The sequence below is a fragment of the Nannospalax galili genome, unplaced genomic scaffold, assembly GCF_000622305.1.
Source record: "Nannospalax galili isolate Female #2095 unplaced genomic scaffold, S.galili_v1.0 scaffold948, whole genome shotgun sequence".
Lineage (NCBI taxonomy): Eukaryota > Metazoa > Chordata > Mammalia > Rodentia > Spalacidae > Nannospalax > Nannospalax galili.
In genome coordinates this window covers 189,532-211,488 of record NW_008358192.1, presented here as the reverse complement: position 1 = coordinate 211,488, position 21,957 = coordinate 189,532, and the positions used below count along the sequence as shown (strand labels likewise).

General features: G+C 55.4%; 4 protein-coding genes across 11 annotated transcripts in view; 2 read left to right on the top strand and 2 right to left on the bottom strand.

Annotated features, from left to right (window-relative positions):
• Positions 1-260: 260 nt before the first annotated feature.
• On the bottom strand, positions 261-3,355 carry Prrt1 (proline rich transmembrane protein 1). The gene is made up of 4 exons (XM_008821467.3): positions 3,227-3,355; positions 1,762-2,297; positions 851-1,036; positions 261-731 (listed from the first exon to the last, which is right to left on the bottom strand). Exons 1-4 carry the CDS (start codon positions 3,243-3,245, stop codon positions 555-557), a joined length of 918 nt encoding a protein of 305 aa, XP_008819689.1. The 5' UTR covers positions 3,246-3,355; the 3' UTR covers positions 261-554.
• Ppt2 (palmitoyl-protein thioesterase 2) lies at positions 1,938-14,811 on the top strand. 5 transcript variants are annotated; one of them, XM_008821471.2, is made up of 9 exons: positions 1,938-1,983; positions 5,974-6,161; positions 6,410-6,563; positions 6,979-7,074; positions 7,165-7,272; positions 8,562-8,645; positions 8,731-8,815; positions 13,773-13,827; positions 14,009-14,811. In XM_008821471.2, exons 2-9 carry the CDS (start codon positions 5,982-5,984, stop codon positions 14,150-14,152), a joined length of 906 nt encoding a protein of 301 aa, XP_008819693.1. In that variant the 5' UTR covers positions 1,938-1,983; positions 5,974-5,981; the 3' UTR covers positions 14,153-14,811. The 5 variants fall into 5 exon arrangements, with proteins under 5 accessions (XP_008819693.1, XP_008819691.1, XP_008819692.1 ...); XM_008821469.2 differs by lacking the exon at positions 1,938-1,983 and adding an exon at positions 4,621-4,910; XM_008821470.3 differs by lacking the exon at positions 1,938-1,983 and adding an exon at positions 5,334-5,491.
• Positions 14,812-15,382: 571 nt separating this feature from the next.
• Positions 15,383-19,236, top strand: Egfl8 (EGF like domain multiple 8). 4 transcript variants are annotated; one of them, XR_001872128.2, is made up of 9 exons: positions 15,383-15,784; positions 16,644-16,758; positions 16,963-17,085; positions 17,192-17,301; positions 17,392-17,487; positions 17,585-17,759; positions 17,857-17,936; positions 18,044-18,197; positions 18,431-18,572. XR_001872128.2 is itself a non-coding variant. In XM_008821465.3 (9 exons), the coding sequence occupies exons 2-9, from the start codon at positions 16,658-16,660 to the stop codon at positions 18,472-18,474; spliced, it is 879 nt and encodes a 292-aa protein (XP_008819687.1). In that variant the 5' UTR covers positions 15,386-15,784; positions 16,644-16,657; the 3' UTR covers positions 18,475-19,236. The 4 variants fall into 4 exon arrangements, 3 of the variants coding, with proteins under 3 accessions (XP_017650695.1, XP_008819687.1, XP_008819686.1); XM_008821465.3 differs by having other exon boundaries at positions 15,386-15,784; positions 17,585-17,755; positions 18,431-19,236; XM_017795206.2 differs by having other exon boundaries at positions 15,384-15,784; positions 17,857-18,197; positions 18,431-19,236.
• Agpat1 (1-acylglycerol-3-phosphate O-acyltransferase 1) overlaps positions 18,584-21,957 on the bottom strand; it is a 9,037-nt gene continuing 5,663 nt past the window's right edge. Inside the window, exons 2-7 of the mRNA XM_029557853.1 lie at positions 21,345-21,544; positions 21,031-21,164; positions 20,553-20,728; positions 20,327-20,422; positions 20,173-20,245; positions 18,584-19,709 (exon numbers count right to left, since the gene is read on the bottom strand). Of these exons, the coding sequence (XP_029413713.1) occupies positions 19,525-19,709; positions 20,173-20,245; positions 20,327-20,422; positions 20,553-20,728; positions 21,031-21,164; positions 21,345-21,535 (855 nt within the window). The 5' untranslated portion in view covers positions 21,536-21,544 and the 3' untranslated portion in view covers positions 18,584-19,524. The remainder of the gene's footprint in view (positions 19,710-20,172; positions 20,246-20,326; positions 20,423-20,552; positions 20,729-21,030; positions 21,165-21,344; positions 21,545-21,957) is intronic.

The following is a 21,957-nucleotide window of genomic DNA, read 5'->3' as shown; positions in this document are numbered from 1 at the left end:
CCCATAAGCAACAAAAGGGGAAGTTCTGTAATTAGCAAGAAAACAGGTTGAAACCTCAGTGGACAGAAAGAACCACCCTGGCAAAAATCCCAGTGGGGGTGTGGCTAGCCCAGGGCTCGGTCTTTTTGTGGGGGGAGGGGAAAGAGTCCATCCCTTTGTGGCCTGAGCCTGGAGCCGCAAACCCCATCCATCACCTGACTGCATCTCCTCGCCGGGATGTAAAGGAGACTCGGTTTTGTGGGAGCTGGGGCGGGGCCTAAGGAGGGGGCGGGGTCTCTGGGACCTGACTCCAGGCTGCTGGGTGGAGACCCAGTGCGCTCCACGTTGATGGGGTGGGAGTCGGGGTGACCCTGGAAGCGGTGCCTCTGGGGATGTGGGTTTTGGAGGGGTTCCTGAGGACCTGGATACCGGTTCCGCGGGGGCGAAGTTTAGGATGTCTGGAGGTCCGGGGCGCTCTAGGAGGATTTGCAGGGCGCCCTTTGGGTCCGCGGCGGGACTGCGGAGCACGCCTGGGAGGTTGAGGGGCGCACGGTGGGGTTGAGCTGGGGGTGTTTTTAGGGATCCCAGTAATTCTCGTGGTGCTGCGCGGCGATGATGATGACTACGGTCAGGATGGTGCACAGCACCATGGCTGCGATGCCCACGGCCAAGGAGATGAAGGAGAAGTTCCGGGCCTCGCGTGATGCGATCTCGGCGGACACCATGTCTCCGCGGGCCAGGGCCGTGCGCACCTACCCGGGGAGAGATGTAGGGGGAAGGAGAGGGAGTCAGAGAGCCATTGCTTGCCCGGCGCAGCCTCCCTAAGGGGATGCCCGGAGTGCTTGGGACTAAGTACCCCCCCAACACACACCTGCACGGCCTTGAAGATGGCGATGATGCCCGTGGGCCAGAAGCAGCAGATGGTGGTCAGTACTGCGATGGGCATGTAGTCGTGAGGCGGGCGTCTCGGCTCCAGCAGGGCCAGCCCGGGGCCCTGGGGCGGTGGGGGGAGAGTGGAGGTCACTCCGGTCCCCCCAGGGGTCCCTCCTGCGTAGGGCTGTGAGAAGGAAAGTGGGGGAGAGGGACGTCACTCCCATGCTCCCCACTTGACTAGTTGGCAGAGAGGTGTGTAAAAGCATGATTCTTAAAATGATGATGACGACGATGATGACGACGACGACGACCCACTACCCTCCCAGACACCCCAAATCGGCCTTCGCCTTCCTTCCTTCCTTCACTATGTCAGTTGCCCTCATGTTCTTGACAGTGCCCACGTTCTCTTAGGAGTACCGCCTAGGGCCTGTTCTGCACTTAGATCTTGTTTCTCTAGACATCTGCCTGGCATTCCCAGGTCCAGGCTTCTGGCCCTCATGCCCCAGACTTCTGCCCCTTACCCCAGGCCCAGACTTCTGCCCCCTCCAGGCCCAGGCTTCTGCCCCTCCTACCCCTTGCTACCTAGGTTTCATCTCTCCTCTTCCCTCCACCCTGTTTCCTGCTTTCAAACCTGCTCTTGACCGCTGATCCTCCTCCCAAGCCCTGACTTATGACACCCCAAGGACACCGACCCCCCCAGTTCACCACCCATCGCCTTCTCACCCACAATCCCTCCCCTCTCCACTTCTTTGCCTAAGGCTTCCTGGCCCGGTTTTCGCTCTTCCGGAGTCTCCAGTGTGGTCCCACCTGCCCCCTTCTCCTAGGTGCCCCCCACCAGGCCCCCCAGTCTCCAGTGTGGTCCCACCTGCCCCCCTCCTCCTAGATGCCCTCCATCAGCCCCACACTCACCGTGCCCACTGGGTAGACTGGCACATAAGCAGTGCAGGGCTGCAGCTGCAGGGGGTAGCCCGGTGCCACGTAGCCCCCCAGAGGCAGCGTGCCCACCGCCCCCGCGTGCGTGGGCACCACGAAGCCGGGAGCCTGGGCGGTGGGGGCGGGCGCCGGCGGGGGCGGGGCGGCGGCGGCAGGCGGCGGAGGTGGAAGTGGGCCCTCGAAGCGCGTCTCCTGCAGGTAAGGGTCGGGCGGCATGCGGGGCAACGTAGCGCAGCCAGGTGGGGGGGCCCCGGCCGCGGGGCGGGGGGGGGCATGGTGGGGGGGCCGCGGCAGCGTGGCGGACGAGGAGGGCCCGCGCTGGGCTCCCGCAGCCGAGGCCAGGCCACCGGCCCCTAGGCGCGGGAGGGTGGCGGTGCCAGACTGGTGGTAGTGGTGGTGGTGGTGATGGTGGGAAGAGGGTGCCGCTTGTGAGGGCGGCACGGGGGGCTCGGCCGGGGGCTGGGGGGCATTGTAGGGCGGCGGCGAGGTATGGGGGACTGAATCTGGAAGGCCTGGGGTCCGAAAGGGAGGATGAGAGAGAGAAGACAGAGATCAGGAGGGAAAGAGAGACATCAGACAGTCAGGATGGAGAAGCAGGAGACAGACGGAGATGCCACCTCTCATTTCGGGGTCAGGAGAGGGGTTGTATCTAGGCCACCTCCCCCAGGCTACTTTTGAGGTCACAACTCTTCCCTAGCGTGCACTCAGCCGTCATCCACAGCCATCAACCATCGACTCTCCTCCGGGGCTGCTCCTCTTCCTGCACATGTGGACATGCCACACGGCTCATGCATGCTCAGTTCAGTTTTTGTATAAACACATGTAGGATGGCACGTTCCACTAAGCCTTTCCTTCAGTGGGAAGGCATAACCTGACCTCTGGGGGGGCGGGGGTGTCTCATGGCCTCTTTTAGGGTCTGTAAAAAAAAAGTAATTATAATCCTGGCACTTGGGAGGCAGAGGCAGGAAGATGAGGAATTGGGGAGTTCAAGGCCAGTGTGCGCTACATAGGGAGAGCCTGTCTCAAAAAAAAAAAAAAGTCTTCTACATTTTACTTCCCTGACAACCCCCATCTGATCATGTCTCCATGTTTTTCCACTGGGTGTCTCTCTGCCAGTGAGCCAGTGACCGTCCATCTGTCGCTCCCAGTTCAGATTCATTCCTTAAAGTACTCCCTTGAAGTACCCGACTGTGCCCCCTCACCTCAAGTCTACCCCACCCCCCTGCCCAGGTGGTTGACAAGACCCGCCACAGGAAAGACACCGGAGGGTTGGATATAGAAAGAGGAAGGTTGGGGGGGGGGATGCGAGTGGGGGGGAACGGGAATGGAACTAAGCCACCGGATCACTCCAGGGAGGGTTAAAGAAGGGGACTAGGGCAAGTGTGTGGGGGGGATCAGGAAATGATGGAGACTGGGGGAGGTTTTGTTATTGTTCTTTTACCTGACTTTTCCGATGACATGTTTGCGATCTGGCTGGGACAGTGTCCCTGAAGCCGCAGTGAGGGCCTCTGGCTGGCACGGGAGTCTGGGTCCGGGATGGCGCAGCCGGCAGCGACGCAGAGATGGAGAGATGAAGGCAGTGGCGGGGGGCGGGGGGGGAGCGGGAGGGGGGGGCTTTTTTTTGAGCCGAGGGAGGGGAACAGCTTCAGACACCCCCTCCACTCTGCTCTAGGATCACCTCTTTCCTCCTCTCACCCTGGCATCCAAGCCCCCAGTTTAGGCTCCCTTGGAGTTGTCATGGAAACTAGGAGGCAAGACCAGGCGAGCTGGGTGGGACTAAGAGAGAGAGAGAACTCTCTAGAGCTACCCCCCCCCCCCCGCCCAAGACTGGCTTGTAGGGATGATACTGTGGGAGGAAGCGAGCAGGTGCTCAATGGATTCCATACCCCACTTCCCTGCAGACCTGGTTCACCCAAGTAGCACTTTATCTCAATTATCCTTAGAATTTCCTACAAGGTGTCAGGATCTACCAAACCCGTAGTTCTAGGTTTCTCCTCTCGGGAGAGATAACCTGGTGTGAGAATTGTGCAAAGTGAGGACTCAATAGTGCCCCGGGGGTGGGGGTACACAACCTGGACCCACTATGTCTGTGGGGGATACAAGGTCCCTTCTTCCTCCAGGATTAACGATCTGAAATTGCTTTGGCAGAGGGAAGGCCTGACTTAACTGCTCATTTGTGACACGTTGGTTTGGAAATGCCTGCTTGCTGGGCTGCAGAGTTCTTGGGCAGGTCAGAGTTCAGATCCATTCCTTAAGGCCCTTCCTACCCCCATCCCAACCCCCTGGGAGACGCTACTCCACCTCCTGAGTCAACCCGAGACACAGCGGTGATTGCAGTCTTTTTTATTTGCTTTTTTGCATCCTGGAAGGACGTGGGTAGGGAGGTGAGGTGAGGATAGGCGCTCTACCGAGATTCCACCAGTGGGGCCTTTTGCAGAAACACAGGAGAATCAGTTACCCCTCCCCCGACTATAGTATTTCCCAGCCCTCGCCAGAGGCATCGCCGTGGTGGGGTGGGGGTGGGCATCATCCCTCCCTGTGCCGCCTGGGCTGGGAGCAGTCTGCACGCTGCAGGGCCCCTGACTGGTGGTTCTGGTTTTTCAAGCGTCCAGGTGAACTCCTGCTCCATCCCTCCCACACCATCCTCAGTACACGCTTCGGGTTTGATTGACAGAGACGACTTTAGACTGAGCAAAGTGGAGAGGCTCAGGCAGGCTCAGAAATCCCTTTCTCAAGGGAAACGTCCTTAATTGCTAAGAGCCCCGGCGGATCTAGGCGGTCCCCGGTTACTCAGGTGCGCGCATGGGTCACGGTAGGCGGAGGCCGCCGCGCGGAAGTCTAGCTGCAAGATGGCAAGGGTCTGGGTTCGCCCACGGTGCTCCAAAGACCCGAGGAGCGCATGAGGGGGGGTTCCCCCCAGGGTTGAAAGACCCTTGGAAATCCCGTAAGAGAGTCCGCGCAGCCCCCGGGCTCTCCGCCCCCCTGGAGGATAGGCGGTGAATAGGGAGGGGTGGGGAGTAGGGCGTGAGAACTGGGTCAGGCTGCACTTCAACTCGAGGGGCCTTGGAGGACTCTCGGCATCTCCGGAGACAAGGGCACGACACGCACTTCAACGATGAAGAGTTGTAAGACGCTGACCCAGGGAGAGGGGTGAGGGGGGATGCGGGGCAGAGGGGCGCTCCAGCTGCCCTCGGCCCCTGCGCACTCGCCTGTCACTCACCCGGCCGTCCGGCAAAAGGTCGAGACCGCCTTTCCCTTAGTCCTACCCCTATCTCCCCGGGGAATGAGCACTAAGGGTTGTGCTGCGCAGCTTGGGTTGGAAAGTGGGCCGACCAGGGAGGGGAAGTCGCACCCTGGGGGTGGCTGGATGCAGCGGAAACCTTCCTTAGGTGCCCCACCTTCCCAGGATACCCTGGCGTTTCTCCCCCCTCTGCTCGAATGGATCACTCCGCCTCGTTCCACCCCAGCTCCTGGGACGCAATGGAACGTTCCATTGCCCCTCCGGTCCCTGGGCCGCGTTGCCGGGGACGGTCGCACAGTTGCCAGGGAAAGCCCCGGACGTGACGGCTCTGCGCGACCCCGAGAAGCCCTCCTCCCCTACCCCTCAATCCGTCATTCCCCTGCGCGCTCTTTGGGTACCCTGTTCCCTCCCCTACTCCCGACTGGGGAGACGTAAACAGCGGGCGGAGCGAGGCCTCCAGGCCAGGTGGGAGTTTCCACTCTCCGGGGCGGGTGGCACCTGGGGTGCTGCAGAACCCCGAGTTGTGCATGGCCGAGATGATGCTTAAGAACGATCTTGGGCCTAGGGACCGAGTCCCCAGAGCACCATGTTGGGGGCGGGACTTCGGGTGAGCGTTGGTGCGTCCAGAGAGTGGCGCGCGCGCGGGGGTGGGGGTTGTGGGAGCGACTGGGGTTAGGTTGAAAGTGGGCTGGTTTATTTTTATTTTTGTCTTTTTTGAGACAGGGTCTCCCTGTCGCTCCAGCTGGCTATGTAGACTAGGCTGGCCTTGAACTCACAGAGATCCGTCTGCCTCTGCCTCCACGCCTGTGCCACCACGCCCGGCTAAAAGTAGTCTGTTTTGTGACCTGTTGTGGGAGCTGGAGCCGGAGGGCTGATTGCCTGGTGTCTGCTCCGAGGGAAGGGGTGCAGTGGCCCTCCCTTCACGGTCCCTCATTCCCCCTTCTCAGGTGGGAGCATGCTGGGGCTATGGAGGCAGACGCTCCTCTCCTCGTGGATCTTGCCCCTGCTGCCGCTGCTGCTGCTGCTGCCCTCCGCCCCTGCAGCCCACCACGGGTCCTACAAGCCAGTGATTGTGGTGCACGGGCTCTTTGACAGTTCATACAGCTTTCGCCACCTGCTGGACTACATTAACGAGGTGGGGGAGGGAAGAACGGGGTGGGGGTTGGGGGGACACCCTGTGGAGGGTGTTGGAAGCATCCGCAGAGGCTGGGGAGGAAGTGTGGGCAGCCTACCCTTCCAAGTCTGTTCCCCGGGGTACTCACTGCTACCAGCATGGAGACATTTGGGGGGCCGGGTTCTTGGTTTCCAGCAAGCACAACATCCTGTGAATGCACTTGGGCTCCATGGTCCATCCCCAGTGGTTGCATTGCCCCCTTCCCACAGACACACCCCGGAACTGTGGTGACAGTGCTTGATCTCTTCGATGGCAGAGAGAGTTTGCGGCCCCTGTGGGAACAGGTGCAAGGCTTCCAGGAGGCTGTGGTCCCCATCATGAAAAAGGCCCCTGAAGGAGTGCATCTCATCTGTTACTCCCAGGGTAGGCAGCACTCCTTCCCAGCTCCTAAGCCCTGCCGAGCTTGACTTATCTAAGACAGAGTTCATATCTGTCTCCTTCTCTGAACTGCATTGCGCCAGCCAGTGCCCTGGGAACTGTGTCCCTCTTCTCTGGCTTCCCTCAGCACCTGGATCTTCCTGAATGGGAGGGAGGCTGCCTACCCTGCTGCCCCCTTCTGTCCTCCATATCCATAGCTCTTGGTTCTAAGGACTTAGGAAGGAAGCAGTTCAAAGAATTTCAGAGTTAGTCAGGACTCTTAGTATGTCTATCACACGACATGCAACCCATTGGCACAGGGTGTGTCTGTGTTCTTTATGCCCAGGTTCCTTTATGTTCATTGTTGGGGGGTGGCAGGGCTGTTCTAAGGCCTCTTCCTACGTTGGTGCTCTGTCTACAGGGGGCCTGGTGTGCCGTGCTCTGCTCTCTGTCATGGATGAGCATAATGTGGATTCTTTCATCTCCCTCTCTTCTCCACAGATGGGACAGTATGGCGGTAAGTGGGCACTGTGGGGTCCGTTGAAGGCCCCAGGTATAGAGGGGCACAGAGGTTGGTGGCCACTTGGCACCGCTGTTCTCTTCTCAGACACAGACTATTTGAAGTGGCTGTTTCCCACCTCCATGCGATCTAACCTCTACCGGATCTGCTACAGTCCTTGGGGCCAGGAATTCTCTATCTGTAACTACTGGCATGGTGAGTGGGGGTGCTGCACGGGCCTCCATGGACAGGGTACTGTGGAGGGTGGGGTCTGCCACTCACACTTCTACCATAACAAAGTAGTAACTTCATTTATTGAGCACTTACTATTTGAACAGGCGCTGTTCCAAATGCTTTACGTAGGCCACCCCGCTACCTCTGAGAGTATGTAGTCTGAAACCAAATTTTTCTTTTAAAAATTTTATGCCAGGTGCAGTGGCATACACGTTTAATCCCAGCACTCGGGATGCAGAGGCAAGCTAATCTCTGTAAGTTCCAGGCCAGCCTGGTCTACACAGCAGTTCCAGGACAGCTGAGGCTACAGGGAGACCCTGTCTCAAAAAAGACCAAAATTTTTTATTTATTATTATTGTGTCTCTATGTGCATACATGCTATGTCATGAAAGTGGAGGTCAGAAGATAACCTTTGAGTGTTCGATCCACCATGTGGATCCCAGGGATCAAACTCAGGTCATCAGACTTGAGCAAAATGCAAATGGTGCCTTTACCTGCTGAGCCACTTATTTATTTGATGTTGCAAAGTTTTTCTTGTTTTTTGTTTGTTTGTTTTGGGGTGGGGGTTATTTTGAGACAGGAACTCACTAGACCAGGCTGGCTTCAAACTCACAGATGATCACCTACCTCTGCCTCCAGAGTGCTGGGATTAAAGGTGTGCACTGCCATGCCCTGCTGATGCAAAGTTTTCTTGTCAAGGGTCAGGTGGTAAATATTGGCTTACATCCTTGCTCATAACTCCTTAGTTCTGCTGTCACAGTGCAAGTCATAGGTCATATGTAAATAAACGAGTGTCTGTGTTCCAATAAGACTTTATTTGCAAAAATGAGTAGCAAGTGGGATTTGGTGCATTAGCCCTAGTGGTCCAACCTCTAGGATAGTATGTTAAGACTGTGGATGCTGACAGCAGGGCTTGAAGCCTGACCTTGTTGGGTAACCTTGGGCAGGTTACTTAGCCTTCCTGGGACTCAGTTTCCTTATCTGTAAAGTAATACAGCATATGCCTCATAAGGCAATTGTAAGGATTAAGTGAATTAATGAATGTAATATACTTCCTTTGTTGTTTGTTGGTTTGCTTTGAGACAGGCTCTGGCTTGTAACTTGCTATGTAGACCAGGCTTTCCCTGAACTCACCGAAATCCACCTGCCCCTACCTCAACCTCACCCAGTTGCTGGGGGCCAAACCCAGGGTCTTGGGCATGCTAGGTAAGTACTTTGCCAACAGAGCTACATCCTTAGCCCCTGACTTCCTAACTGCTGTTTGTCCTCAGATCCCCACCATGACGACTTGTACCTCAATGCCAGCAGCTTCCTGGCCCTGATCAATGGAGAAAGAGACCACCCCAATGCCACTGGTAAGAGCCTTGCCCTGCCCTTCTGCTTCTCTCCAAGCCGGCCCGACCTCTATGGCTGACTCCATCTCTCTGCACCTCACTGCAGCATGGAGGAAGAACTTTCTCCGCGTGGGCCGCTTGGTGCTGATTGGGGGCCCTGATGATGGAGTCATCACTCCTTGGCAGTCCAGGTAACAAGGGGTGTGTTTAGCTGAAGCCTGGCTAAAGGCATCCTCCAACCCCCACCAGTCTTTCTTTCCTGAAACTGTCCTGTTCCTCTAACTGTTTGGCTAGTGTCCCAACACCTGCTATTTGTGTCACTGTTACTCAGAGCAAAAGCTGGACTCTTACCCCAGGCCCTGTATCTCTCAGTCCCTAAGACCTGTGGACTCTCCCTTTCCATTTCTACCAGCCGGGCTTTATAGCTGTTTTGGAAAAAAACAGAGTCGTGGGATGCAGCCCAGGCTGGCTTCAACTTGTGATCTTCCTGCCTCTCCCTCTCAAGTGCTAGGATTATAGGCCTACACCACCAGTCTAAAGTCTCTTACTTTTGGCAGTTTTAGCGATCAAACCTAGAGCCTTACTCATGCTAGGCAAGTGTTCTACTTCTGAGGTGCATATTTGATCCTTGTAGAAACTTTTGAGTCTGAGATAGGAAGATCACTTGAGGCCAGGAGTTGAGGAAGAGTCTTGGTGACATATAATGAGACTGTTTTAACAAAACATAAAAACCTCCCAGCACTCTGGGAGGTAGAGGTAGGCGGATCTCTGTGAGTTGGAGACCAGCCTGGTCTACATAGTGAGACCCTGTTTCATAAAACAAAAACAGACAAACAGCACAAACAACAAAATGGTATTTTAAAAAATCTTTTAGCCAGGCGTGGTGGTGCTTGCCTTTAATCCAGCACTTGGGAGGCAGAGACAGGTGGATTGTTGTGAGTTCGAGGCCAGTCTGGTCTACATAGTGAGTTCCAGGACAACTGGGGCTATCGGGAAACCCTGTCTCAAAAAGACCAAAAAAGGAAAAAAAAGAAATTTTTTTTTTTTTTAAATTTTGGGGATGGAGATGAGGCTCAGCTGGTGGAGAACATGTCTAAGCATGCACAAAGCCCTGTATTACCCAGCACCCCTAAACAGGTGTGGTGACACAGGCTTCCCAGCACTCAGGAGGTAGAGGCAGGAGGAGCAGAAGTTCAAGGTCATCCTTAGGCTACTTTGTGAGTTTGAGGCCAACTTGGGCAGAGGTAGAGGCAGGGCTAGTCTACCTAGCGAATTCCAGGCTAGCCAGGGCTACATAGTAAGATTCTGTCCAAAAAAGGGGAGCTGGGCAGAGATGGCTCAGCAGTGAAGAGCACTCGCTGCTCTTGCAGAGGACCAGGCTTCCAGCACCCACATGGCGGCTATGAACCATAACTCCAGTTCCAGGAGCTCTGACACCGTCTTGCTTCCGTGGGCGTAGGTGGTACTTACATACATATAGGCAAAGTACTTAAATACATAACATGAAAATAAATAAATCTTTAAAACAAAAATCAGAGCAATGTGTGGTAGCACTTGGGAGGCAGAGGCAGGTAGATCTCTGAGTTCAAGGCTAGCCTGGTCTACATAGCGAGTTCCAGGCTAGGGATATGTAGTGAGACCCTGGAACAACAACAAAAAAATGCCCCCCAAATCAGGAAACTGGCATCATTACAGTGTGTGAGGTCTCTTGTCATTCCATTATTTCCTACCATTCCTTTTTAAAATTTTTATTTATTATTACTATTTTTTTTTAAATTCTTTTGGAGACAGGGTCTCTGTAGCCCCAGCTGGCCTGGAACTCACTATGTAGACCAGGCTGGCCTAGAACTCACAGAGAACCGCCTGCCTCTGCCTCCCAAGTGCTGGGATTAAAGGTGTGCGCCACCATGCCCGGCTTATTTATTATTTGGTTTTATGAGTGAACTTGAGTGCCCGTGGAGGTCAGAACTGGAACTGGATGACAGTTGTTAGCTGCCATGTGGGTGCTGGGAATTGAACTTGGGTCCTCTACAAGAACAGCCAGTGCTCCTAACCGCTGAGTCATCTCTCCAGCCCTTCCTACCATTTCTTACCTGACCTCTGTGTCAGCCTCTGCCCTGTTCCTTCCTTACCTAAGATCATGGCTTCCTAGCACTGTCTGATTGGCTCTGTTGTGTGTCCTTATGAGTGATTTGAAATGTCACCTGATCTGCCTTCCTCAACAAATATTTATTGAACACTGTGCCCAGGTGCTGTTCTGGGCCCCGGGGATGCAGCAGTAAATAAAAGAGAGGTCCCTGGTGCTCTCTGGCTTCTGCAGAAGGGAATGAATTAGAAATACGGATGTCAGGTAGCAGAAAAAGAAGGTAGAGAGGTATCAGAGGATACCAGGGCTTATTTCAGCTAGTAGACAGGGAAGTGTTTGTTTCTGTGAGACAGGGTCTCACTGTATAGCCCTGACTGGTCTCGAACTTGCCATGTAGACCAGGCTGGCCTCCATCTCACAAGAGATCTGCTTGTCTCTGCCTCCTGAGTGCTGGGACAAAGGTGTGCACCACCCTGCTCAGCAGGGAAGTGTTCTCAAAAGAGCTTTCATCTGAGCAAGCCTGAAGGAAGTCAGGGAAGGTGTTACAGTGTGGGGGAAGACCAAGCAAAGGGGGAAGGACAGTCAGTGAGAAAGGAGGTGAACAAAGTACAAGGGACCCCTTATGCTGAGCCCTTGGAGGCCGTAGTCAGGCCCGTAAGCTCTTTCCTTTTGATTGTAATAAACCATAGCTAAGCATAGTAGAACACAGTTGTAATCCCAGTAACTTAGAGGTGGAGGCAGAAGGATCTTGAGTTCAAGGCCAGCCTGGGCTACCAGTGAGACTAGGTCTCAATAATAATCAATAAAGGCTTGGTGGTGCAAGCCTTTAATCCCAGAACCGAGGAGGCAGAGTCAGGCAGAGATGAGTTTGAGGCCAGCCTGGTCTACATATAGGTGGATGGGGAACAGTGAGTTGGGAAGGTGTAGGTCAGTAGAGTACTTGGCTAGTGTGTATGACACCTTGGGTTTGATCTTCAGCACCAGGTGATAGACAGACAGATAAAAGTTACACTTCTAAGTGCACAGTTTTGTGGCATTAGGTGCATTTACACTTAGGTAACCATTACAAGTATCCCTCTTCAGAACTTTTCCCCTTAAATCCCCCCTAAATCAATTACTCCATACCCGTTAATCAGTAACTCTTCCTCCCTCCCGGTCCTCGAAAACCAATGCCTTTTTTTTTTTTTTTTTTAAATCCAAGTGAGGTGTTGGAAGATGTTGATAAGAGTGGCATCCTTACGATATTAAAGTAGTGCCACAGTAGATCTGGCCACACACACACACACACACACACACACACACACACACACACAATCTCATTCCACATGTACAACAACTCTATGAATGTCATATTGTTCATGATTAAATAGCATTTGGTACACCCCAAGGTACTATTTAAAGCCCTCTCCTTTTTAAGGATGTATTTATTTAAAGATTTTATTTTGCTGGGCGAGGTGGCACATGCCTTTAAACCCAGCACTTGGGAGGCAGAGGCAGGCGGATCTCTGTGAGTTCAAGGCCAGCCTGGTCTACATAGTGAGTTCCAAGCCAGCTGGGGCGACAGGGAGACCCTGTCTCAAAAGAGACCAAAAAAGTTTATTATTATTACACCTGGCTCTGTCATACTCTTTAGTTAAAAATGGCTCAGTGGTAAGAGCACTGGCTGCTCTTGTAAAGGACCTGGGTTCTGTCTGTTCCCAGCACCCATGTGACAACTAATAACTGTCTGTAACTCCAATTCTAGAGAATCCAGTTACCTTTTCTGGCCTTTGCAGGCATCGCACACACTTACACACATGCAGGCATGACACTCACCCATGTAAAACAGTTTCTTTTGGCCAGTGAGATGGTTGAGAAGACATGGTTGTTTCACAAGCTAGCAACTCCAGTTTGGTTCCTGGAACCCATGTAAAGGTGGGATCAGGTCAGAGGCAGGCAGATCCCTGTGAGTTCCAGGCTGGCCGGGGCTATATGGAGACCCTGTCTCAGACAGACCAGGAAAAAAAGTGAAAAGAGAAACCCTGATCCAAAAGGTAGTCCTCTGACCGCCACATGCATGCCATGGTATGTAGGTGCGCGCGTGTGTGCAACACACAAACACGTACAAAATAATTAAATTGAAAAAATTAAGCCAGAAAGAAAAAAATAGAAAAAGGAATTAAGCTGGATATGGTACCACATGCCCTATAATCTCAGCACTCAGAGGGCTGAGGCAGGAGGATCTTGAGTTCAAGACCAACCTAAGCTGCACAGTGGGACCTTGTACTAATTTATTTCCAGTACTGGGGATTGAAGGTGCTTGTATATGGTAGGCAAGCTCGATACTACTAAGATATATCCTAAGCCCTTTTCTGTTTTTACTTTTTAAAAAATTTTATGTATGCCAAAAAGGTGGGTGGCGGCGCACGCCTTTAATCCCAGCGCTTGGGAGGCAGAGGCAGGCGGATCTCTGTGAGTTCAAGGCCAGCCTGGTCTACATAGTGAGTTCCAGTCCAGCTGGGACTACAGGGAGACCTTGTCTCAAAACACACACACACACACAAAATTTATATATGCCAGTGTTGTTCCTGCATGTATTGAAGTGTACCCATGCATGCAATGTCTACAGGGGCCAGAAGAGGGCAACATCCCCGGGAGCTGGAGTTATGGTCAATTGTTAGTTGTCATGTTGGTACTGGGAACCCAACCCAGGAACTCTGCAAGAGCTGCCAGTGCAGTGCGCTTAGCTGCTGAGCCATCTTCAGCCCCAGGCCAAGTGGTTTTTGATGGGAACTCACGAGTGGTGTGGCTGGATCCTCTGTATGTTACCTCCTGAGGCACATGATCTCTACTGAGTTTCTTTTTTGCTTTGTTTGAGACAGGGTCTTTTGTAGCCCAATCTGGCTTTGGACTTGCTATGTAGTTGAAGCTGGCCTTGAATTCCTGATCCTCGTATGCCTTTAGCTCTCATGTGTCCTCCCTGCTCCCTTCTCCCTAAGGGGGCTGGAAGTCCCTGTAGGATGCTAACCCACTTTAATCTCTTTCTTGGCTCTCCTGGTAACCTGTTTCGAATTTCTTTTTAGCTTCTTTGGTTTCTATGACGCCAATGAGACAGTCTTGGAGATGGAGGAGCAACCGGTAAGCCCCTTGGAATGACTTTCCTTCTCCATCCAGTGCCCCACTTCATTCTAGAGCTTTCCCTTGCTGACCCCTGAGACTCATAAGAGTCTGCCTTCTGGGCTGGGAAGGGTCAGGCCAGCAGCAGTAACTCACTTTGTTTTTTCTTTCACGCTTCCATGCCCCTCTGCCTACCTCAAAGGTGTATCTGCGAGATTCTTTTGGATTGAAGACCCTCTTGGCCCGGGGAGCCATAGTGAGGTGTCCCATGGCTGGGATCTCCCACACCACCTGGCATTCTAACCGCACCCTCTACGAGACTTGCATTGAACCTTGGCTCTCCTGAAGTCCTCAGGGGTTGTCAGGAATTCCCCAGCCCAGAGACCAAGTGGTGGCCTTGGAAAGCAGGTGCCAGACTCTGGCATGCCCGTGACCACCTCATCGCTCCCACACTGCCCTCCACCAACCAGGGCTCCCGGAACCCCATCTTCTCTGCTCCTTCATGAATGACAGGTCCTGGTCCCCTACCTCATGTTCCAAGGCTGAGGTTCAGAAGTGAGCACCAGGTTTTGGACTCTGGCTTCTGTGCTGCTGCTGCTGCCCCTCCGGGTCCGGCTGTACCGGAGGAGGACCCAGCCCCTGCCCACCACAGGGGTCTCCTTCCAGGCCACTCAGGACATTTTTAGCTTCTGTTCTCCCGTGTTCCCTCCTCAAGCTCCCTGTCGGAACCCTTCGCCCCCAAGAGGGGCACCCATGAGTGGGGTTCTGAGGCTCCCCTATGGGGACAATTCCATTTCTGAAGTGTCAGTGTTGGGGAATATCTGTGGCCTTCAAGGCCCATCTCAGGTTTGGGGATTCCCCCAGTCCCTATGATCAGTGTTTGGGGTATCCCTTGGGAGCCTAGTTTTGAGGCCCCAGCCCCTCTTTTAACTACCCTTGAATGGGTGTTCCTTGTATTTATGGAAATAAAAGTTCCATTCCCCCAACGTGGCTTGGTTCATTTCCAGGTGAAGGGGACCTGGGCTCCCCTATGAGGGTGGGGATGGAGAGCCTGGGACCTGGGTACCCGGATGCCTGGTCTGGGGTGGGGACCCCCGTAGTGTTTCCGTCCTCTCAATGCCCATTCTGTGTGGGTTCCTGGTTCTCTGTGGGTTCTTTCCTGCTGGAGACAATTCTCTTCCTGTCCCAGCCTAGGATTAGGGGGCTGAGCCCCAGGCTCTGGTGGTTTAGGCCTCAGCTTCATGGGTGGAACTGTCCTGTCACCCCCAGCCTAGACGTGGGGGCTGAGGGTCAGGGTGGGCATGTGCTGCGCCCCTTCTCGACCTTTGTAGGCCAGAGCTGGGTGAGGGGCTGTACAATGAACTCCTTTTGCCCGAAAGAAGGAATTTTGGCTGAGACAATAGGGCCCTGTCTGCTCTGGCTTGGGGGGCGGTAGCTGACTCAACTCTGTGCCCCCCAAGCCCTAACAAATGCCATCAGGAGATGGAGACAGTTTTCCCTTGGTGCCTTGGGCTGCCCCCTGCCCTTTTGTGCCGATTCAACTGTTTTTTTTTTTTTTTTTTTTTTTTTTTTTTATCTCAGCTAATCTCGCCTCTTCTGCCACGACCTGGCCCTTGCTTAGTTTCCCGCCTGTGTAGACTTTCTCCCTGTCCCCCACTTCTCCCACAGTTTGTGTTAGGTTGAAGGAGGGTGGGGTGCTGGTTGCTATTAGAGCCATGAGTGTCTGTTGATTTGGGTGGGGGGAGCTCTAAAGGTTGGGTGGGTTCTTCTAGGATGTGCTTGGCTGGAGAGGGGGTGAGGAGAGTGGGACCTGACTCCTGAGTCAGCCTGAGGAGGAGCTTGTGGGAGGGGCAGGACTGGGAGGCCTATGTCTGGCCCAGCCCCTCTGTTCCTTCCCAGCCTGGTAGGTCCACCAACTAGTCTGAGCTGCTGCTGAGGCTGGAGTTGCTGAAGTCTCCTTGGACTGAGGGGAAGCAAGGTGGGGATGAGGGGAGAGGGAACAGGTGAAGAGAGAGAGCTAGTCAATGAGGAAAGAATGGGGATCATTTGACCTTAGAGTGGGTATGAGTTGGGGCTTGTGTCTGAGTGAAGGGTGTGTGTCTGGGGTAAATGTGATAGCATGGGAGAGGAAGAAATGTGTTTAAGATGCTTGGGTTTGTGTGTAAGGTACAGGGTGTCTGTCTAAGGTTTTTTGTTTTTTGATCTTTTTGAGACAGGGTCTTCCTGTAGCCCCAGCTGACCTGGAAATCACTATGTAGACCAGGCTGGCCTTGATCTCACAGAGCTCCACCTGTCTCTGCCTCCTGAGAGCTGGGATTAAAGGCATGCGCCACCATGCCTGTATTTTTTCATTTTTGTTTTTATTTTGTTAATAATGATTTTTTTTTTTTTTTGTCTTTTTGAGATAGGGTCTCCTTGTAGCCACAGCTGGCCTGGAACTCAACTATGTAGATCAGGCTGGCCTCCATCTCACAAAGAAATGCCTGCCTCTGCTTCCTGAGTGCTGGGATTAAAGGCAGGGGCCAGCCTAGATTATGCCTTAGGTTTTGAAGATGAAGTTATGAGGACATGCTGAAAAGGGTTGTGTGGCAGGGTTGGCCATAAGCATGTTCCCCAGGTTGAGCACTGGGAGTGGGGGTGGATAGCCTGGATAAGGTTGGATTATTCATGAACATGGCCAGTGGAATGTACACACAGGTGTAGACCCCCTGTGGCTTGCATATAAAAGTGAGTGTCTTGGCCCTCCTGGTACCAGCAGATAGCTTCAGCAGGGCCATGGCTGGAGAAGCCAGCAAGATAGGGCCTCCAGTAACTCCTTGCCTGTCTGCCGTGCACAGGGTCTGCAAGAACCATGGGGTCCAGGGCTGAGCTGTGTGCTTCTCTAAGCGGACTGTCACTCCTTCTGCTACTGACCTCAGGAGAGGGGGCCAAAGGTGGATCCTTCAAAGAGAGGTGACAGCAAATGGGGTGAGGGCCAGGGTGAGGCTTTTACTGGGGTGGGGCTTCCCAGGAAGCACTCCCAAATCCCAAGTTTAGAAGGAGGGTGAGAGACTGTGGTTTCCAGAGCACACAGGGCCTTGAAGGAAGTGGGATTCAGGGCTCGGGAGGGCCTGCCACACTCAACAGCTCCCATTCCTTCCTGTGGCATGGAATCAGTCAGGGGGTCTGCTCCAAGCAGACCCTGGTGGTCCCTCTCCGCTACAATGAGTCCTACAGTCAACCCGTGTACAAGCCCTACCTGACCCTGTGCACTGGAAAGCGCATCTGCAGCACCTACAGGTGAGAGAGGGGTGTGGCTCTGGGACTTAGGGGTGGGGTACGGTGTGTGTGGGGGTTCTGTCCAAGGGACCTGTGCCCAGATCCTGAGTCTGGCGCTGTATTCTAGGACCACTTATCGTGTGGCCTGGCGGGAGGTGAGGCGGGAGGTGCAGCAGACCCATGCTGTGTGCTGCCAGGGCTGGAGGAAGCGACATCCAGGGGCGCTCACCTGTGAAGGTGAGGCTGGGGCCTCAGGCCTCCCGGGGGGGATAATCAAGCAGGGCACGGGGTCGGGTTCTGACTTCTCTCCCCTCAAATGCTGCTCAGCTATCTGCTCCAAGCCTTGTCTTAACGGAGGTGCATGTGCCGGTCCGGACCAGTGCGAGTGCGCCCCTGGCTGGGGGGGGAAGTACTGCCACCTGGGTGAGCTGCCCCCCTCCCCCCGACCCCGACAGTGGGGGTGCAGGGCCACCCCGTCCCTGGCCTCACCCCCAGCCCCCACCCCGCTTTCTGTATCTAGACGTGGATGAATGCCGGGCCAGCCCGACCCTCTGCTCTCACAGTTGCGTCAACACCCGGGGCAGCTTCAGTTGCAGCTGTCCGCACCCCCTGCTGCTGGGTCCCGACGGCCGCGCCTGCGAGGAGGGGTCCCCGCCAACCCCGACCCGGGCGGGCGTTCTCAGCGTGGCGAGTGGGTAGGGGCGGGGGCTGGGGGGAAGCCCGGCCTCCACGGCCTCCATGGCCTCCGCGGTTCCGGGCAGCACTCAGCTCACGCTCAGGTCTTTGTACCAGTTCGGGAGGCGGAACCGGAGCAGCGGGTCCTGCGGCTGGAGGTGGCAGAGCTGCGTGGGCGCCTGGAGCGGCTGGAGCAGGCGAGCAGATGTGCCCGGCTAAGCCCGGCTGGTCTCTTGGCTGTGCCGCCCGAGCCCGCGCGCGCGCCGCTCCTGGCCAGCATCCTCACGCCTCGCTTTCCCTGCAGTGGGCCGCACAGGCCGGCGCCTGGGTTCGAGCCATGCTGCCCATGCCGCCGGAAGAGCTGCAGCCGGAACAGGTGGCTGAGCTGTGGGGCCGGGCTGACAGGATCGAGTCCCTCAGTGACCAGGTGCTGCTGCTGGAGGAAAGGCTCGGCGCCTGTGAGTTTTGCTCCTCCCACAACTTATGACCTCACCTCTACTCGGCACTTCCTTTCAGAAACCCATCCCCAAACCTTCCTGATGGCCCCCATTTTACTACCCTTAATTCCTGGGGCCCTGCCCCCACCCCGAACCAGTAGCCCCACCTGCCCCGGTGAGCCGCCGGATTCCTCCCTCCTGCTAGGGAACCCCCAGACCTCGTCACCTGGTTTGCCTCTCCTTGCTTTAACCAGGTGCTTGTGAGGACAACAGCCTGGGCCAGGTTCTCCATCGTTGAGAAGGAACCTCTGCAGCACGCTGCCCTTAATTTATGGAACTGAACCTATTAATCCTCCCGGATCGGTAGATCCAGCCACAGCCGCCAAGGAACAACCCCAGACACCCACTTCTCTCTTTCTCTTTATTCTCAGTTGCTTGCTGTTATCCAGATTAACTAATAAAAACCAACCACACAAAACTGGGTCCTACCCTTTCCTTCTGCTCCCAGCCCACCTCACGGGTCGTCGGAATGGGTCTGGGGTGGGAGGCAGGGGGCAGACAATGCCACTGGGAAGAAATGAAAATTGGCTCAGAGAGGGAGGTACCGCCAAAGAAGTGCCCTCCTCTCCCTCTAGCTGGAGTCGGGGCGCCTTTCCCCAAGGTCCACGGGAGCAGCAAGAGGAGCTCATCTGGTCAGCTTCTCCCTGTTGCTTTGATGGTCCAGGAGGGGTCAGGACCCTAAAGACCTGTACCCCCAGGATAGGGGAAGCAGAAATTGGCATCTGGAGTGTGCTCAACCCTAGGCCCCTGAGCAAGACAGGGATGAGACCTGTGAGTTACAAGAGTCTAGCCCTGCTGAGGTGGCCCTGGGGGACAGGTGAAGGTGCTGAGGATCTCCTCAGGTGAGCCCAGGAGTTTTGAGTTCAGTTTCCAGCCACAGGGTGAGGAGTCCTCACCAACGGATGTGCCCACTGTATCAGTGGACTTGGGGTAGGGAAGTGGATTGTTCCATGGAACGGATAAGTCCACTGTCCAGTGTGGGGTGGAGAGGGAGAGAAGACTGCAAGGGAAGAGCCCACTGGGGAGGGGATGGGACAGCCCCCACCATTGTGTCAGACAAGCCATTTGAGATGAGGGGGCAACTGTCCCAAAGACAAGATGGCAGGTGGGAACTGGAGTGGAGACTGCACCCAGGCAGGAGAGTCCATGATGGGGCAGGGCAAGGACAAGGAGTGACGATTCCACATTCTCTTCAGAAGGTGAAGATTCCAAAAGGAGAGTGGGGGGGGGGACCAGGAGGAGGGCCTGCTTCAGGACCACTGGGTTGGGAGGAAGAGGGGGGAGGAGCTCAGAGCCTGGCCTCGCCCACCCCCCAAGGCTTCTTCAGACAGTCACCTCCACCCAGGCCATTGGTGGAGATCTCCTGGAAGATGGTGAGCATGGAGTGCCGGACTCTGTCTGCCAGAGCTGGGACATCGTCTGGTGTCAGCCCTTCTGTGGGCACTGGGGGCAGCACCCGCACCTGACATCGTCCTGGTGGGATGAGGAACAACATCACTGCCTGCCCCTGAAGATCACTGCCAACTCCAGTGTAATCCTGCTGCCCCTCTCCTTTGCCCTTCGGGACGCTTCCCTAAACCAGGACGACCCACCCTCTGCTCTCCAGCTGCAGACGAATTTCCCCAAACTGAATGAAGTCCAGTCCCCTCTCCCCACGATTCCAGCCTGGGGTCAGCACCCGTCACCGTGATTCCAGATTTGCAGGGTCCAACTTCATCTTCTTTCTAGACTAAGGGCCCCTCTGGGAGAGGCCAGACACCACCTACCTGGCGATGTCCAGTGGCTGCTCAGGACATATTCATTGCCTGCTGTGGTCAACCTGATGATGGTGTGGACCCAGGCTCTGGCCCTGAAGGGCCCCTTGCCTCACAGGGGCAGCCCCAGCCCAGCCCTGGCTTCTGGCCATACCCTCCCAACTCCCACTCAGAGCCCTCACCCGAGGTGAAGCGGCGCTCTTTCTTGCAGTAGAAGTCTTGATAGGAGGACATGACTATGGGGACAATGGGAACCTGGAAAGGCAAAGCAGGTCGGTCCACAGGTCCTGGACAGGAAGGAGTGGGGCTGGGCGCTGGGCAAGCAGCAGGGATCACCTGGGCCTGTACTGCAAGGTGAAAGGCGCCACGTTTGAAGGGCAGCATGGAGCCGTTGTGGTTTCGTGTTCCTTCAGGAAAAACCCAGACTCTCACCTGAGGAAAGATCAAGAAGACACACATGGAGGGGGTGGGGCAGCTTCCTTGCTGCCAGGAGGCCCTGGTCTAACCATCAGTCATTTACAATGCTCCCAGGCTCCCCAAACCCCCATCTCAGGATACTCACATCCTGGGTGAGCAGGGTCTGGGCCACCTCAGACATGACACTGATGGCATCTCCGGTGCGCTTCCGGTCAATGAAGATGACGCCTGCCAGCCAGCTGGCCAGCCCGGCCGAGCCGGCCCACAGTAGCTCCCGCTTGGCAATGGGCACGCAGCGGCCCGGCAGCACCTCCATCATCCCTTGGCAGGGGCAGGGATGGGGTATGGGTACAAGCAGTGTTGCAGCAGGCTGCCCACCCACCCCAGGCCACCACCCACACTGACTAGAGAGAAAAGCAGAAAAGTAGAGAAGTGGGTTGAAAAAGGCCTGGGAAAGCAAGGGAAACCCGCAGGTGATGCACTGGTGAGAAGGGAAGATGTGGGAAGGCCTGAGGAGGAGCAACATCCCAGAGCAGGGGGAGGGCCTTCAGGGAAGCAGGGTTGGGGAAGGGGCCAGGAGGGAAGGCACCACCCTAGGGCTGGGCCCTGTGGTAAGGCCTCACCCAGCAGGTCGAGGGAGCTCTGGTGGTTGGAGACCACAACGTAGGGCTGCACGGGAGGGAAGTGGTGAGCCCCTCGCACCTCCACTCGGATCCCATACAGGTATTTGATGTGGAGTAGCATCAGACGCAAGATCCTGTGGGGTAACCGCAAGGGGTCCAGTGGGATCCATGGATGTCCACTTGCATCTCTGTGCCCACCTCCCTCACTGACCTCCCGGCTTCCTTGTCTCTGGGTTCTTGCCTACACCGGTCCCTCCAATACAAACCCACGACTCCCTCTCACTCGGGGGCTCTCAGCACCCCTCACCCCTTACTTCATGTTCTCAACATTGCGTCCTCGTACGGCACACACAGGGATGGCGAGCACAGCCAGGAAGAGGATCCAGCCATTGTAGAAGGCCATCTTGAAGAAATACTTGGCACTGGGGCTGCAGAACCACAGGGTGGACAGCAGGAGGAGCAGCAGAAGGAGGAGAGCTGCCCAGGCCCCAGGCCCCAGCTCCATTCTGGCCACCTGCAGGGAACGGGGCAAGGAAGCTGGTTTCAGAATAGGCGGGGAGGAGAGAAGGCGGGTGAGCAAGGCACAGGGCGCAGGGCTGGCAGGTGCGCTGAAGACACAGGGTGGCTGGGACTGAGCTCCCATTGAAACCTTCCCAGAAAGATGGTCCAGGACCTGGCATTGAGGATGTCTGTCCTCTGCTCTTCTAGGACTCTGGACAGACAGGCACAACTCACAGTGACAATAGAGCGACGACACTGGTGGCTAACACTGGCTGCAAAGGGTTTCCCCCTCTGACGCAGGGTCTGTAGCCCAGGCTGATCTGGAACTCATTCTGTAGCCCAGGCTGGCCTCTAACCCATGGCAATCCTCCTACCTCAGCCTCCCGAGTGCTGGGGTCACAGGCTTAAGCTATGGTTCTTTTTTTT

Coding starts and splice junctions, on each gene's coding strand:
- Egfl8 (XM_008821464.3), top strand. CDS start 16,658: ATGGGGTCCAGGGCTGAGCTGTGTGCTTCTCTAAGCGGACTGTCACTC. Junction 17,756..17,856: donor GGGCGTTCTCAGCGTGGCGA/GTGGGTAGGGGC, acceptor TCTTTGTACCAG/TTCGGGAGGCGGAACCGGAG. Junction 18,198..18,430: donor GGAGGAAAGGCTCGGCGCCT/GTGAGTTTTGCT, acceptor TGCTTTAACCAG/GTGCTTGTGAGGACAACAGC.
- Ppt2 (XM_008821469.2), top strand. Junction 7,075..7,164: donor ACAGATGGGACAGTATGGCG/GTAAGTGGGCAC, acceptor TTCTCTTCTCAG/ACACAGACTATTTGAAGTGG. Junction 8,816..13,772: donor ATCACTCCTTGGCAGTCCAG/GTAACAAGGGGT, acceptor ATTTCTTTTTAG/CTTCTTTGGTTTCTATGACG.
- Prrt1 (XM_008821467.3), bottom strand. Junction 1,037..1,761: donor CAGTCTACCCAGTGGGCACG/GTGAGTGTGGGG, acceptor TCCTTCTCACAG/CCCTACGCAGGAGGGACCCC. Junction 732..850: donor CCATCTTCAAGGCCGTGCAG/GTGTGTGTTGGG, acceptor CTCCCCGGGTAG/GTGCGCACGGCCCTGGCCCG.